This window comes from Hemicordylus capensis, chromosome 2, assembly GCF_027244095.1.
Source record: "Hemicordylus capensis ecotype Gifberg chromosome 2, rHemCap1.1.pri, whole genome shotgun sequence".
Lineage (NCBI taxonomy): Eukaryota > Metazoa > Chordata > Lepidosauria > Squamata > Cordylidae > Hemicordylus > Hemicordylus capensis.
Genome location: NC_069658.1, coordinates 401,955,457 through 401,971,398, shown reverse-complemented (window position 1 = coordinate 401,971,398; position 15,942 = coordinate 401,955,457). Strand labels below are relative to the sequence as shown.

The window sequence follows — 15,942 nt, the reverse complement described above, 5'->3', positions numbered from 1 at the left end:
TCTTCCCCTTACTTGATAACTACAAAAATATAATGTGTTAAGGGGAAAGCTTGACTGCAGAAAAAAGACCTGTTCACTCATCTTTTTCTTATTTTAGCTGCTACTCTTTGTTTCACAAAATTCAATGAAGTAACAGAATTAACCAGATCACAAGCAGGTTTCCTTCCCATATATATCTGCAGCAAAATGGCTGCTCTATATAATCTCTTCCATACCTCTGAAAAACTAGAATTTCAATACAATCTACCATTTTCCCAAGGAAAAAAGAGAAAGTGTAAGAGCAAAGGCAGAACTGCAGATTTTTCAGACATAGAATTCACTTAAACCACTTTCTTTTAAAGAAAGGAGCACACTCCTTTCACAACATGTCTCAGATACAATTATAAAGGAAGGTGCATGTCCAAGAGCTCAGCATGCAGTCCACATTGGACAAGGACAACCTCAACAAAGAACCTTTAAAAAAGAAGAGACACTTACCTCAAGGCAGTTGACAAACAGTGTGTAAAGTTCTATTTTATCTTCTTTGTCTAGGACCCAACTTGCTTCTACACATGACAAATATTCTTGCAGATAGACCTTCACATCATTGAAGCTATGGAAACAGAGAAGCCCCCACTTATTAACAAAGTGAAACATTTGCTTATGCAGATAATAACAATACTCTAAAAGTAAAATGAGATCGTGTCTGAATTTTAGTTGCGAGTTTCTCAACAGTGATAGCTGGACTTGTGAGGGCCAGAAGGACATCATGGAAACTGGAACTTGCATCACTGAGGTAGCAGCAAGATGTATTTCCCTAGCTCACAGATCCTGCATCTGAGAGCCCTTACCTGTATTTCAAAAGCAACTTTAGCACCACAGAACGGATTACAGGAGTCCTATCCACCACATCGTCAAAAGGGGACAGCGACTTTGTATGCATATTGTAGTCACCTGAAGGTATAATGCAACACAGTTTAGAGAAATTATAAAGATATTCCAATCAGGGTAAGGCAGCTGACAGAGGCATGAGAGCATACCTCTCTCTTTCGGAACAAACAGCAGCTTCAGCAGCTCTTTCGGAACAAACAGCAGCTTCAGCAGCTCCTGAATCACAGCTTTTTCTGGGGGTTCATTATCTTTGAAACACATTGTAGAAACCAGCTCGACAAAAAAACTGTTGCAAAATCGGCGGAACTGGGCATTGTTTTCTATGGCGATACTGTAGGAAAAAATGAGTGATAAGTTACTCATCAGGTAAAATGCAAAACTTGCATCACATGGCCTAGGGGCAGTACATAGGCATGCATGACCCACTGAGTGATGCTGAGAAATTAAGGTCAGAATTTCAAAGTCATCATTAGGATTATAATTTGCTGAAGCAGAGATAAGGCTTTACCTGAGTTCTTCAGATATGGCGAGGGTGTAGTCATCAGGCAGGTTGGTTAGGCAGAGTGGACAGAACATCTGTCCTGGTACCAGCCATTGTTTGATGCACTTCTGACAATACACATGATCACAAGGAAGAAGGTTGACTGGATCCTTAGGATCCCCCAAGCAAATTGGACATGGCTTCAAACCATACCTGTGAATCCAAAAGCTACAGTCAATGAAAACAAACACATGGATTTTACATATAGTTAAATAAAGGACCTATATGGAAGTCAGTCAATTTGGTTATTTCATTGGAAATCAGACAATATATGCATAACCATAGTATTTCCCCACTTTTAGGGACACAGGAACATAGGAAGCTGTCTTATACGGAGGCAGACCATTGGTCCATCTAGCCCAGCATTGTCTATACCGACTGGCAGTGGCTCTTCTCAGATTCAGGCAGGTGTCTATCCAGGGGTGGCTGGTCAGTAAGGGCAGTGCCCCTCTTCCAAGCCAACAAACAAAAAACAAAAAACAACCAAGCTAATAAAGGATCAGACTTAGCAGCAGCAAGGGAAACCTTCAGAGCAGGGAGCTTCTTCCAGCCCCTTCTTCCATGCCTGTAAATTCTTGGTCATACTGGCTGGAACAGCTGCTACTCAATCTGCCCCAGCCAATCTGATTCCTGGGGGGCTCCTCCTGGCACTGCCCCCAGGAAGAACTAAAATAATGGGTTAAAAATGCACTTCCTGGTTGCTTCAGGGATTCTATTTTAATACATTTTACCCTTTTTTCTGGGGGCAGTGCCAGGAGGAGCCCCTTAGCAGTGTTCTCTCTAATTTTTTCCATCTGTGTGCAGAATGAGTTTTGTTCTGGGTGGCAGTATCAAGGCAGTGTTTGTGCACATGCATTCAGAGTGGGGCTCTCCTGATTCAACCTGAGCAGGTTGAAAATTAGCAGAGCAGACACCAACAAACTTGTGAGCGCATGCATGTGCACACGCCTTAGAGGGAACACTGCCCCCTAGGAATCAGACTGGCTGGAGCAGCTTGAATAGCAGCTGTTCCAGCCAGTAAGACCAAAAGAGGAAGTTGCAGGTGGAAAAGAGGGGCTAGAGAAAGCTCCCTGCTCTAGAGAATTCTCTGGCTGCTGGGAAATCTGATCTTCTACTAGCTTTTTCGGGGGTGTGTGTGAGGGGAGAATGCAATCCTTGCTTTCTTCATTCTTCTTTCTGCCTTTTGCCTTTCCTTTTGTGCTTTCTGTCTGGCTTTTTTGCTTTCTGGCTCCATTCAAGATGCCTTCTGGGAGCTGTATGTTAAGTCCGGGCCCAAGCAGATTTCCTACATCAACTGGAACCTGCCTGGAATCTGGGGTACTCTTCAGTTAAGCTTCTCCAGTAACCAAAAGTTACAAAAGGAAGGGAAAAAATAGATCTCTTTATTCTGGGCTTGTGTTATGGTGGCACAGCAGGAGTGGGGGGGGGGGGGTAGGGAGGAAATCGAGTCTGTAGATTAGGTGAGGAAAAGAACAAAGTACTGCCATTTAGCCAGTCCTTTCAACTTCTCTAGTTTATTACTACATTTATAATTTCATTGACGACTAGATAAATTTGTTGTACTAAATAAATGTGTCAGGAGACGACAGAGGGGAGAATCCAGGGGCATTTACCCAGCTCACCCATCAGCCCTCATTGAGGGTGGTGTGTCTGTGGCTTGGCCAGGTATGCTCAGGCCATGACAGCCCAGTCAGGAGAGGGGCAGAAGATGCAGGACTCTCCAAGACTCTCATGAGAAATCACGTAGGTCTCACAAGATCAGGGATTGAGACCTTGGAGAGATTCCACATCTCGCAGGGCTTGTGAAGGGGTTTTTAAACTCAGGCAAGCCCATGATAAGGGGCTGTCTGTCCACAAGAGCTGAGGTTTGCTTGGCCTCAGAATTCAGAGGGCCAGAGAAAGGGAGAGAAGTTGGTTCAACCTCCCCTTTCTGGCTGAGGTACTCTGAGGCTTTACTCTCTAACCAAGAGCCTTGGTGAGGAACCCCAGGAGGCTGGGGGATCTGACAAAGTGTTATTTATATTGTATCTATTTCTGAAAGAGCTGGAAATGTTATGATTCTTATGGTCGCATAACCGAAGCACCTGTGGGCAAGACAGAGGTATCAGTAAACTCAGGATAACCCACATATACATCGCTTCCACAAAAATCTGAAGACAAAATGCTAAGAGGATCAAAACACCTCAAACTACCCCCATGTAACTCAATGGAGTGGAAGGTTCACTGACTCAGGGGGCAGTTAACTGACAAATTAGGTGGACAGAGCTAATGGAACTCAGTAGTGAGGAGAACGGAGCATTGGTCACTTATCGTGAAGGCTTCTTCTGGTTGCTGCAGTCAAGGCATCGCATTGGGTTATCCTCGACACGTGCTCCTGGGAGGAGAGCTGGTCTTGTGGTAGCAAGCATGACTTGTCCCCATAGCTAAGCAGGGTCTGCCCTGGTTGCATATGAATGGGAGACTTGATGTGTGAGCACTGCAAGATATTCCCCTCAGAGGATGAAGCCGCTCTGGGAAGAGCAGAAGGTTCCAAGTTCCCTCCCTGGCTTCCCCAAGATAGGGCTGAGAGAGATTCCTGCCTGCAACCTTGGAGAAGGTGCTGCCAGTCTGTGAAGACAATAGTGAGCTAGATAGACCAATGGTCTGACTCCGTATATGGCAGCTTCCTATGTTCCTATGACTATGTAAATTAACTAAATAGAAAACCTTTTAGAGCCTGACGGGGATGACCCTGCCCAGTTCTTATAGGCCGAGTTAGCATAAGAGAAGGTACATCCAAACCACATATAACATACTATACTGAACATAGACTAGATAGAAAACAGGTAGCCAACATTAAGGCAGCATAACCCACTTGTAACATAACATAGAAACAAGACAGGATTCGGGATCTAACAACCTTTCCCATACCTATCATAATAAGTCATTCTCACACACACACACACACGTACGTATGTATTAGCTGGGTGGGCCGATATGCCTTGACTGCAGCATCCAGAAGAAGCCTTCACGGTAAGTGACCAATGCTCCGTTCTCGGTTGCTGTGATCAAGGCATCTCACTGGGACATACCAAAGCAGTACGTCTCCAGGAGGGAACCCACATCTTGCTCTACTCCTGGGGAAGCACTCCCTGGAGAACCCGCCTCCCAAAGGCTGCCTGAGCGGAGGCATATAGGTCCAATTTGTAATGTTTGATAAATGTGGACAGGTTCTTCCAAACTGCTGCCTTCAGATCTCCTGAACAGGGGCATTGGTTGCGAAGGCCGCTGAAGTCGCAGTCGACCTGGTAGAATGAGCTACTACGTTCTGAGGTGGACGAACGTGCTGAACCTCATATGCAAGAGAAATGCAGGCTCTAATCCATCTTGCAATTGCCCTTGAAGACACTGCCTCTCCCATAGTAGCCGGTAGATAGGACACAAACAGTGCATCAGTCTTTCGAAAACTGGCGGACCATGCGATATATTTCTTTAAGCAGTGACGGACATCCAGCTTATGCCACAACTTCTCTTGAGGATGTGTTGGATGTGGGCAAAACGATGGCAAATATACATCTTGCGACATATGGAAGTCAGATAGCACTTTTGGACGTCTGAACAGAACTGGAATTAGGCATCCAGAATCTTCTGAGATTATACAATAGGATTTGTGACTTGACAGCGCCCTCAACTCCGACACCCGCCTTGCTGAAGTCACAGCTACCAGAAAGGCTAGTTTAATGGATAACAGTCTCAGTGGTATTGACCTAATGGGTTCAAATGGGGGATGCTGTAGCACCTTCAGCACTGTGTTCAAATTCCACGTAGGAAACCGGTGTGCCACTGGCGGAGATAAGAGAGTTGCCCCTCTCAGGAAGCGCTTCAGTAATGGATGACCTTTTGAGGCTTTTGAAGATCCCCCTGATTTGATACAAGGGAGGCTGCTTGTCTCCTCAGAGTGTTTGGTCTCAACCTTTTATCTAGGCCTTCTTGTAAGAATTGTAAGAGGTGGTTAAGGTTTGCCTGCCCTTTTGCGATATGGTGATGGCAAGACCAACGTAGAAACGCCCTCCAGGTGTATTGGTACACTTGATTTGTCAATGGGCAACGCGAGGCAAGGATGGTGTATGCCACCTTTTCTGTCACACCCTGCCTGTTCAGCAGCCGCTGCTTAGTCTCCATGCTGAAACCAGCTGGGTTTGGGTGTTGCACCGGTCCTTGTAGTAACAGGTACGGAGTGACCGGCAGATGCCACGGCTTGTCTATGCTGAGGGATATCAGTTCGGCGAACCACGGTTGTCTTGGCCAATAGGGGGCTACTAGAACAGAATAGAATAAATGCCCCTCCCCGCCTGAGATGGAGGGACCTTTTCTTCTGCCCCTACTTCCAGAAGGTGAAGAATGGCTGGATTTAGGTCTGTATGTTTGGAAAAACAATGAGAGCGGCGGGTAGGGAGGAACCCTGGTCAAGGAAGGGTGTTCATTTCTATTCTGTAGCCTGACATGATCAGTTCCAGGACTCATTTGTCGCCTACCGACTGTTCCCAAATGTGGAAAAAGCTTGAGAGGTGATTCCTGCATCAGAACTGTTGCTTGCCTTGTTGTTTGCCCTGGTTGAATGATTGTTGATTTCTGAAATTCTTGGGAAGGAAACGCTGGCGAGACCAGGCTCCCCTTTGTGATCTAAAATCTCTGTCACATCTTCTGAATGAAGGACGAAAGGAACGAAAAGGCTGGAAGGGCTTTTTGAATGTAGCTTTATCCCCTTTCTTAGGGGCTGTTGGCATTGCTTTTCTTATATCCTTTGACTCCACCAGCACATCCTTGAGGGCTGAGTCACCAAAAAGTTTGGAGCTATCGTAAGGCACAGCTGACATGTTTGTTTTTGAAGTGACATCCGCTTGCCAACCCTTAAGCCAAAGGTGACGTCTGCCCACCACTGTGGCCACAGATGCTCTCGAGTAGAAAAGAATAGAGTCCAATGTGATATCTGCCACAAACACCTGGGCCTGTTGGAGTTTTACCAATTGCTGCCTTAGGCGTACTGAGTCAGTCGGAGTCTCATCGAGTAGGTCATTAAGCCACAATAGACTGGCTCTTGCGGCCATAGATGCCGCCGCGGCGGACCGTGTTGCTAGGGATGAGTTGTCATGCACGTGTGTAAAAGCAAAATCTGCCTTCTTTTCCGACTGGTCCTTCAAAGATGCTTCACCATCTCGTGGGATCAAGGATCCAGTGACCAGCTAGACGACTGGAGCATCAGTGCTGGGAGTTTTGAGCAGGTCAGTGGTCTCTTGTTGGAATGAGTAAAATTGCGTAGTCGCTGGAATAGCCTTTTTGTTCAATGCAGGCATAGCCCACTCTCCTTTAATTGCCTCTGTAAAACAAGCTGGCATAGGAAGCAACATATTACGTGGCTTAGCCTTAGGAAACACTAAGTCCCCTTTGTGAGTCTGAACAGGCTCAGTATCCAGTTTAGACTGCAGTCCAATGGTATTGAGTACCTTAGTCATAAGAGGGTTAAAATCCTCTGGGGCGAAGAGACGCTGTGATATCTGAGCAGATTCTAAGTCCTCCGCCCCTGACCACTCCCCTTCCTCCTTATCAGGGTGCGGGTCCCGATCTGGATCCTGGCCACTTCCACCCGTGCACCTGGTATCACCAGTGGTATCTATATAAGCATGAGCTTTTCTATTGTTTTAGTTGCCCTGGGCTTAACCTCCTTGGAGATAGGATGCCCAGACTCCTCCCCTGAAAGTTCTGAGTGTACAAATACAGATCTTTTATAAGACTTCTTTTTTTGCTTTTAAGTGCTTTTTCTTGTACTTGGATTTTTTAGGTGAAGGCGCTGGTGAACTGGAGTCAGAAGAAGCTTCTGAGGAGGAGGGCTGCCTACGTTTCTTAGGTTTTTTAGCCTTACTTGTGGGCTTTAATTGGAAAACTGTATCAATAATGGCATTTTTCAGCCAAGCCTGCCAGTCTGGTGGCACAGTTCTGGGAATAGTCTGGGAACCCAATTGACTAATCTGCATAGAGTTAGCTGGTCCAGAGCCCCCTTCCCCATGATCAGAGCTCACCACACATAAGACAGGCTGTTCTCTGCCGACCTGCTCAGCCGTTTCCAGAATTTTGGTGGGCTTTTCACCGGTCTTTTTCTCGCGGCCGCCATCTTGTCTACCCCCCATTTCCGCATCTCTGACCATCGCCGTGATCTACACTTGTGTGGGAGGCGGTTTTGCGAGGGGTATGGCAATGCCTGCGTTCAATCTGGCAGTTAAAATATCGAACGTGGCTTGTTCCTCTAGCCACCGCGTTGCTGCTGAAGAGAGTGCCAGAGCTGTGCTGTGAGTCAGGTTCCTCAGCGGCAGGTTGCCCTCATGCTCCCCTTCCGTAGCTGCCCAGATCTGACCGCACACCAGCGGGAGAAATGCTGGGGCCTCTCGTTCTGCCAGCTTGGACGGTCGAATGAGAAAGGACCGCCGAGAAAGGAACAGGGAAGTGGAAGATTCTAGCCGGGGCTGGGCTCCTAAAGAGCGGGAGAGGTGATCCAGGCGCCCTTTTTCCTTTTGGGAACTCAGGTTTCGCCCACCCAGCTGGTACTAAAACATTCAAAACCCTCCCTGCGTGCTCCATACACAGGAGACACAACAGGGGTAAAGAGGGGGCGAGGTAACCACACACGGACAAATACACATATAAATATTTTTTTAAAAAGACAAATAGGGAACAATTACGAGGATGGAAGTAGAGAACAGGAATATCAGAAGCAAAACGGGAGAAAAATAAGCATAACAATCTAACCTACAAGGAAGAGAAAAAGCCTGCCAGGAGCAACACAGGACTATAAGAACTGGGCGGGGTCATCCCCGTCGGGCTCTAAAAGGCTTTCTATTTAGTTAATTTACATAAGGGGTGTCAAACTGCGGCCCTCCAGCTGTTGTTGGCCTACAACTACCATCATCCCTGGCTACTGGCCACAGTGACTGGGGATGATGGGAGTTGTAGGCCAGAAACAGCTGGAGGGCCACAGTTTGACACCCTTGATTTACATAGTCCTGCCCAGGAGCACGTGACGGAGATAACCCAATGAGATGCCTTGATCGCAGCAACCGAGAAGGTAGATGGTGAATGAAAAGAGTGGGGAATTTCTCTGATAGTGTTATTTAGATACTAGGTAGACACTATTTTATTTTCTCAGCCTTTTGGCTAGAATTCCGGCCAGCAGCCCGATTCTAGTCTAGCTGCTTTGACTCTACTAATGTTTTAGTTTTTCCTCTCTTGTTGCTGTTTGATTTATTATTTGTTCTTTTATTTATGAATTACTTTCCACATGGAATGTGGAAAAGTGGAGTATACATTCTTTAAAGACATTCCCATGGGCACAATAGCTGGGTGGTACTGATCCGCTAGAAAACACTGAAATGGGCTCTTGATTCTGGATCAGATTCTGTCCAAGGGCAGGTATCAAACCATCCAGCTCTGCTTTGTCTATATGCCATGCTTGAACATTCAGGTGAAGGAATGAAAGAAATAGAAGAGCCAAAAAAAGACTGTATTACCTGCAAGGTTTAAAAAAAAAATCCTGGAAAATAAAAATGTGTCTTATGCAAAGATTCATCTGCTCATTTCCTGTATTCACAGGACTCTGTGCAGTTTACAAACCTACACTTTTTCAACTTCAATGGAATATGAAAACACCAATTCCAGGATCTATAAGTAAATACAATCTGAATGTTAAGTGGAAGCCAAAATGGAACACAGAAAAACATTACCTGCAAACTGCTAAACTGACATTCTCCTTGCACTCACATAGCACCTTCATCACTGCAGTGAATGTTCTATGTGTTTTGATGTCAGAGCCCCACTGAAAACACTGAAAAACAAAAACCCCATGTTATCACCCTCCAGGTTCAAGGGAAAGGCAACACCTTCAAATGTGGATGCAACTATTAAGTTTTATAGTAACCATAAGGCTCTACAAAGTTATCACAATAGTACGCAAAATAGTACAATAGTGTAAAGTGTATTTATTCAGGTTAGCTTCCACAAGCTAGCCAGATAAGCTGCTCCAACTAGCTTTTTTATGTTGACTGTTTTTAATACTTCAGTTTTAAGGTTTTATTTCAATTGTTTTCCTGGTGTGGCACACAGGTCTGCTTGCCCAACCACCACTTTTGTTAGGCTCCAAAATACTTGTTTTAAATCCTGACTAGAATCAACCCTTTTCTCTAAAAATCCCTCCTTTCTTGTTAACAAGTAAATCACTTATGGACCTTACTGTATATGCTTGGAATTCATCCTTGACCAATTAATACCAATGAGATGTTCAGGGTAGGCAATCAGGTTAATTGATACAGATTACTTAACTTTAGTTAAGAGCTTTATTCCTGTATTGAAAGTGAGTAATGACAATGGCTGAAGCTTCTCAATCATTTCCATATTTCAGAATGCTTCACATATGCACAGAAAATAACTTCCAAACCAAAAGGAGAAATACTATTAGTTATCATACCCAGTTGTCTTCCTGTATCGCAGGTGTCAGAAAGGGCAGGATAAGCCAGATTGCCTATGTACCATCTTTTGACACGTTTGTGTTTTTGTGATAAGAGAATGGACTCTGATAACCAGTTTTAGTATTCTTCCTGGGAGAATGGACTCAAATCTACTTTATTTCCAACAGAGATATCTTAAGATTGTCAGTGAAACCTCCAACATGCTTACAGAGAAACAAGCTTCACAGAGTACAATAGGATTTATACGATGGGGGTGGGGCCAAGATGGCGACAAGCTAGCATCACAATTCACGAGCTCCTGTCTCAGTACTGGATTTCCCCCCATTGGAGCTGAAATTCTCAAGCATAAACCTCACAGATCTTAACCATAAGCAAGAAAAGGAAAAATAGGAACAGCCCAAATAATCAAACAGCCAAGGCAGACAAGCAGACGAGGATCGACTCCTTCCCTCACCAATGGAGTCACAAGTACAACCTTTATACCCCCTACCAAGAACAGATTTACAGTCCTGGGCACAGAGAACCCACCCCCAGCCCGCAAGGAGTCTGCTACAAGGGAGACTGCATTTCATCTCGCGAACCCAACTGTGGGGAAAATTGGAAGCCTCTTTGATTGATTGTCGTGTGTTATTTCTCATTCGTACCCTTCACAACAGCATGGCCCTAGAAGGCAGATGCAACCCGCAAGGCTATCTGACAAGTTCCGTCCCAACCTGTAAGGGCGTTAATCAAGGCTGCATACTTGCCATGCTCCTATTCTACTTCGGCATAAATGCCATGGTGGGCCACCTAAACAACCTGGATTTCCACCTCACAAGCTGACAGAGAAACACATTTCGATCCTGCTTTATGCAGATGATGTGGCCTGAGCCTTTCTGGAAGGGTGGTATAAAAATTGAAATAATAATAATGATAATGATGATGATGTTGTCATCTCTCCAGGATCCCCACAGGTCTCAGAAGAGCACTGGAGACTCACAGTATCTTTGATGCTGCAAAGAGGACCACCTGGAAACAAACGCTCATAAAACCCAAATCATGGCCTTTGTCAGGAGACCAAACCCACACTTCTGGCATATAAACAGGCACACAACTGAGCAAGTCTCATGCTTCAAACACCAGGAAGGCCCACGGCAGCTATGTCACCCAAAACGCCCAGAGGAGTACTGCCACCATCTTAAAATTCTTCCGGTCAAAAGGAGGCCTCTATATACATGCAGCCCTCAAACTATTTGAATCCAGGTTGCTGGCACAACTTCTCTACAGAGCCCAACTGGGTCTGTCCTCCAACATCACCTCTCCTAAGAGCAATATTACAAGTACCTCGCTATGTTCCCAATGCTGACTTACGACTGGAGGCAGGCTTGGTGAAAATGGAGGCTAGAGTATGGCTATCCATACTCAGCTACTGGCTAAGACTATCCTTCCTCCCAAGGGGCCTAGCCCCGCTAATGCTGGAGAATGGATACCAATCTATCAGCAAACCACGCTGGCAAAAACATCGTCACTTGGGCTCTTCCCCCCACTCTCAACTAGTCTCCTTAGGCCATGAGCAGGCCAGGGCGCTTCTCAAATAGTGCATAATGGTCACAGAGTGCAAAATGATCTAAGCAGGGCCCCAAAGCTCCCTATTGCCAAAACCCTAAGGTACATGGTGGCACCCCGCTATATACCTAGCACATCTAGAGGCCCCTAAACACAGAAGAGCCTTCACCTTAGCTTGCTGCAACATCCTTCCATCGGCTGTGTTGATACAAAAAGAGGGGTGATACAAAAAGATCTGCTTCCTGGAACGATTGTGCTCCTGCAACACTGGACAAGCTGAAACCATCGAGCACGTTCTCCTTCACTGCCTATTCTACAGCAACATCGGCAGCACCCTCATTCTCCCTCTACTTACAAGCTTGTCAGGCCATACAAGCCAGTTCTACGTTTCCTACTACTCTCCAACAGCAACCCTTTTACAATACATAATGTAGCCAAGTTCTGCATAGCAGCTTACAAATTCGCCAAGACCTGACAACTAGCAAGAATTAACTAGTCCTGACAAAGCCCATATCTGCACTGCCGCCCCTGCTCTTCAGATACACAGCTCTCATTTTACCATATTCTGATTAATTAAATTAATTAACATAATTTTATTGTATTTTAATTAACATTTAAACCCTAATTTAAAAAAACTTTTATACCTCTTATGGACTTTTTAAAATAGATTTTACAGATCTTATAGTTTTTATAGAGTTAGCTTTAACTATTTAGCCACTATGCATTTATTTAAAAAAATTTATAACTTCTCATAGATTTTAGCTCTATGCTCATTTTATAATCTGGCAACAATAGGACATTAGCATTAATTTTACAGTTAGTATCTTCATGCCCCCACAACAAGTCCTGCTATGCTGCCTCATTGTGGCAGGGGCAGGGGGTGTTCCTGGTAGGGATGAGCGAAGTACAACGGGAGGTATACTCGCAGTAGGGTCACCTAAAGTGTGAAGGTCATCCCAGCTGCCCAGCTAAAGCAAGCGGGCACCTATATTGGGCAGCAGCAATATAGGAAGGTGCTGTAGGCGGATGATCACTTCAGTCACAACAACAAAGGCATCATTTCATACTGCACGGGAGAAGGCAATGGTAAACCACTCCTGTATTTTACCAAGAAAACCACATGGATAGACAAAATGGAATGGTTGTCAAGGTAGTGCCAGATGATGGGCCCTCAGGTCAGATGGTACTCAACATGCTACTGAGGAAGAGCTGAGGATCTCTCAGAGTATTGATGGTATTTATGACACGGTTAGACTAAAGCCTTTTGGAAGTCTAGCAGCTGATGTTGCTGTGCGGGAAAAGAAAATCCGAAGCTGCAAAGACAGAATTACAATGGGAACGTGGAACTTAAGAAGCATGAATATGGGAAAGCTCAACACAGTGAAAGATGAAATGAATCAACTATAGATTAACATCTTGGGCATCAGTGAATTAAAATGGACTGGAATGGGACACTTTCAGTCAGAAAATCATACTGTTTACTACACAGGACACGAAAACCAAAGAAGGAATGATGTTGCTTTCATAGTTAGGAAGGATATAGCAATGACAGTACTTGGGTACAATGAGGTCAGTGACCGACTAATATCAATTAGATTTTGTGGACAACCCTTTAACATGACAGCTCTTCAAGTCTATGCCCCAACGACTGATGCAGAAGAAGAGGAAGTTGATGAGTTTTATGCTCAAGTTCAGTCTGAAATTGACAGAACATGCAAGCAAGATGTAATGCTGGTGGTTGGAGACTAGAATGCCAACGATGGAAATGGTAAGGAGGAAAACGCAGTCGGCCTATACAGCCTAGGAAATGGAAACGAAGCAGGAGAATTACTTATTAGTTTCTTCCAAGCCAATAATCTCTTCATTGCTAACACATTCTTCAAACAACCAAAGTGGTACCTATACACATCATTCAAGAAACTCTAGAAGATATTTCCTATTTTCAAGAACCTCTAGTACAGGAAGATGAAGTTAGATCAGCACTCCAGTCATTACCAAGTCGGAAGATTACAGGAATTGATGGCATAGCTACAGAAATATGGCAAGTAACAGAAGAAGAATCAGTCAAGGCTCTAACCAAACTATGACAGCAAATTTGAAGAACGACACTGGCCAACAGATTGGAAGAAGTCAGTCTACACACCCATACCAAAGAAAGGAGACTTAACAGATTGTGCAAACCATTGAACAATATCCTTAATTTCACTTGCTAGCAAAATAATGCTCAGGATCATCCAATGCAGATTAGAGCCCTACGTGGAATGGGAAATGCCGGATGTTCAAGCTGGTTTCAGAAAAGGCCAAGGAACAAGAGATATCATTGCTGAAGCACGCTAGATAATTGAGAAAGCCATAAAATACCAGAAAGAAGTCAATATGTACTTTATTGACTACAGAAATGCCTTTGATTGTGTCAACCATGCCAAGTTGTGGAATATCCTTAGGAGAATGGGTGTCCCAGAACACCTCATTGTACTCATGAGGAACCTATACACAGGACAGAAAGCCACAGTCCAGATGGAACATGATTAAACAGACTGGTTCCAGATTGGCAAAGGAGTAAGACAAGGCTGTATACTTTGTCCTTACTTATTCAATTTGTATGCTGAACATATAGTGAGAGAAGCTGGATGGGAAGAAAATGAGCGTGGTTTTAAAGTTGGAGGAACAAACATCAATAACCTGCGAAACGCTGATGACACCACTCTGATAGCTGAGAATATGGATGATCTGGAAGCTCTAGTAATGAAAGTCAAGGAGCACAGTGGAAAATATGGGACTACAACTAAATGTAAAGAAGACTAAACTAATGACAATGGGTATAGCAACCAGCCTCAGAATTGACAATGAAGACACTGAAGTTGTGGATAGTTTCTGCCTTTAAGGATCGACTGTCAACAGTAAAGGATCCAGCAGTCAAGAAATACTCTGCAGACTAGCACTTGGTAGGGTTGCAATGAAGGCCTTGGAAAGGATATTTAGATGCCGTGACGTGTCTACACCAACAAAGGTTAGAATTGTTCAGACAATGGTTTTTCCCATGACACTCTATGGATGTGAAAGCTGGACTTTGAAGAAGCAAGATAGAAAAAGCATTGACGCTTTTGAACTTTGGTGCTGGAGAAGACTTTTGAAGATACCATGGATAGCCAAGAAAACAAACCAATGGATCACAGAACAAATCAATCCAGAATTTTCACTCGAGGCACAAATGACTAGGCTCAAGCTATCATACTTTGGACACATTATGAGAAGATCGAGCTCCCTTGAGAAGTCCATAATGCTGGGGAAAGTTGAAGGAAAGAGAAGAAAAGGATGACCAGCAGCAAGGTGGATGGACTTGATTACGACAGCAATGAATGCACCACTGAGAGACTTTAAAGGCCAAGTTGAAGACAGATCATCCCCGAGAGAATCTATCTATGTGGTCGCTAAGAGTCAACACTGACTTGACGGCACTTAATCAATCAATCTTCATAGGCTTTGACTGTTCTTAACACCATTGTCGTTATGTTTTACCTTATGCTGGTCAAAGATTGTAATAAAGAATTATTGATTGCAGGGGTGTAACTAGGGGAAAGGGGGCCTGTGTTCACCACTCTTCCCAGCAGTCCCTCAGAGTGAGGGAGATAATGAAGAAAATAGGGAGGGGTATAGCTGAGGGCTCCCGGTTCTTTGAATCCATCCGCTCAATTATAGCTACAACACTGATTAATTGGATTTATAAGCTAGTAAGCATATGCAAGACTGCAACCCAAGAACGAACAATAGGAAATAGTACTAAATGTCTGAAGCAGAAATTCTGGAGCTCTGAAGTGGGTGATACAGCGATATCTATTAAACTTTAGGACAGACAATTTCCTCTTTCTGCTTCAGACCCATAGTTCACGGGCCTGATTCAGCATTTCACAAGTTTTCTCTAGGAATGTGAGAAACTCTATGGAAGCAAAGTGAAAAAATGGCAATTTAAAAAATGCATTCAAGAAAAATGAAAAGAAGAATCACCTGTTAACTGAAGAATCCCCTACTAACTGAGCAAAGAGACACCTTTTTAAAGTGGTGATTCTCTTTATTAAGCAGGGGGAGAGCAACTGGCCCTATCCATCCCCAGCACGGCATCCCTCCAGTAGCTGCTCGTGTATGTCTTGTGTTTCTCTTTTAGATTGTGAGTCCTTTGGAGACAGGGGGCCTCTTTCTTTCTTTCTTTCTTTCTTTCTTTCTTTCTTTCTTTCTTTCTTTCTTTCTTTCTCTCTCTCTCTCCGTAACCCAGTTTGGGAACTTTTGTTGGAAAGCACTATATAAATATTTGTTGTATTTGTATTCGTAAGAATGTAAATTTGGATGCCATCCTAATTGTTGGCAGCTCATGTTAAGTGAGCAAAGAAGCACCTTTCAAATGACAATTCTCTTCTACTTAGCTCGGGGGGTGGGGGATCAAGTGGATCAATTCACCCCAGCACAGCATCTTACCAGTGGCTGTTGCTGGTTCGTGAG

General features: G+C 44.3%; 1 protein-coding gene across 8 annotated transcripts in view; it reads right to left on the bottom strand.

Moving 5' to 3' along the window:
• The window catches only part of LOC128342858 (E3 ubiquitin-protein ligase RNF213-like), a 264,364-nt gene that overhangs the window by 32,626 nt on the left and 215,796 nt on the right, over positions 1–15,942 (bottom strand). For all 8 annotated transcript variants that reach the window (XR_008315206.1, XM_053290892.1, XM_053290891.1 and 5 more), the window contains 5 exons: positions 9,163–9,263; positions 1,379–1,564; positions 1,020–1,201; positions 831–933; positions 478–592 (listed from right to left, as the gene is read on the bottom strand). Coding sequence is in view for 7 of the 8 variants with exons in the window: in XM_053290892.1 (XP_053146867.1) it covers positions 478–592; positions 831–933; positions 1,020–1,201; positions 1,379–1,564; positions 9,163–9,263 (687 nt within the window). In the remaining variant the exon portion in view is untranslated. The remainder of the gene's footprint in view (positions 1–477; positions 593–830; positions 934–1,019; positions 1,202–1,378; positions 1,565–9,162; positions 9,264–15,942) is intronic.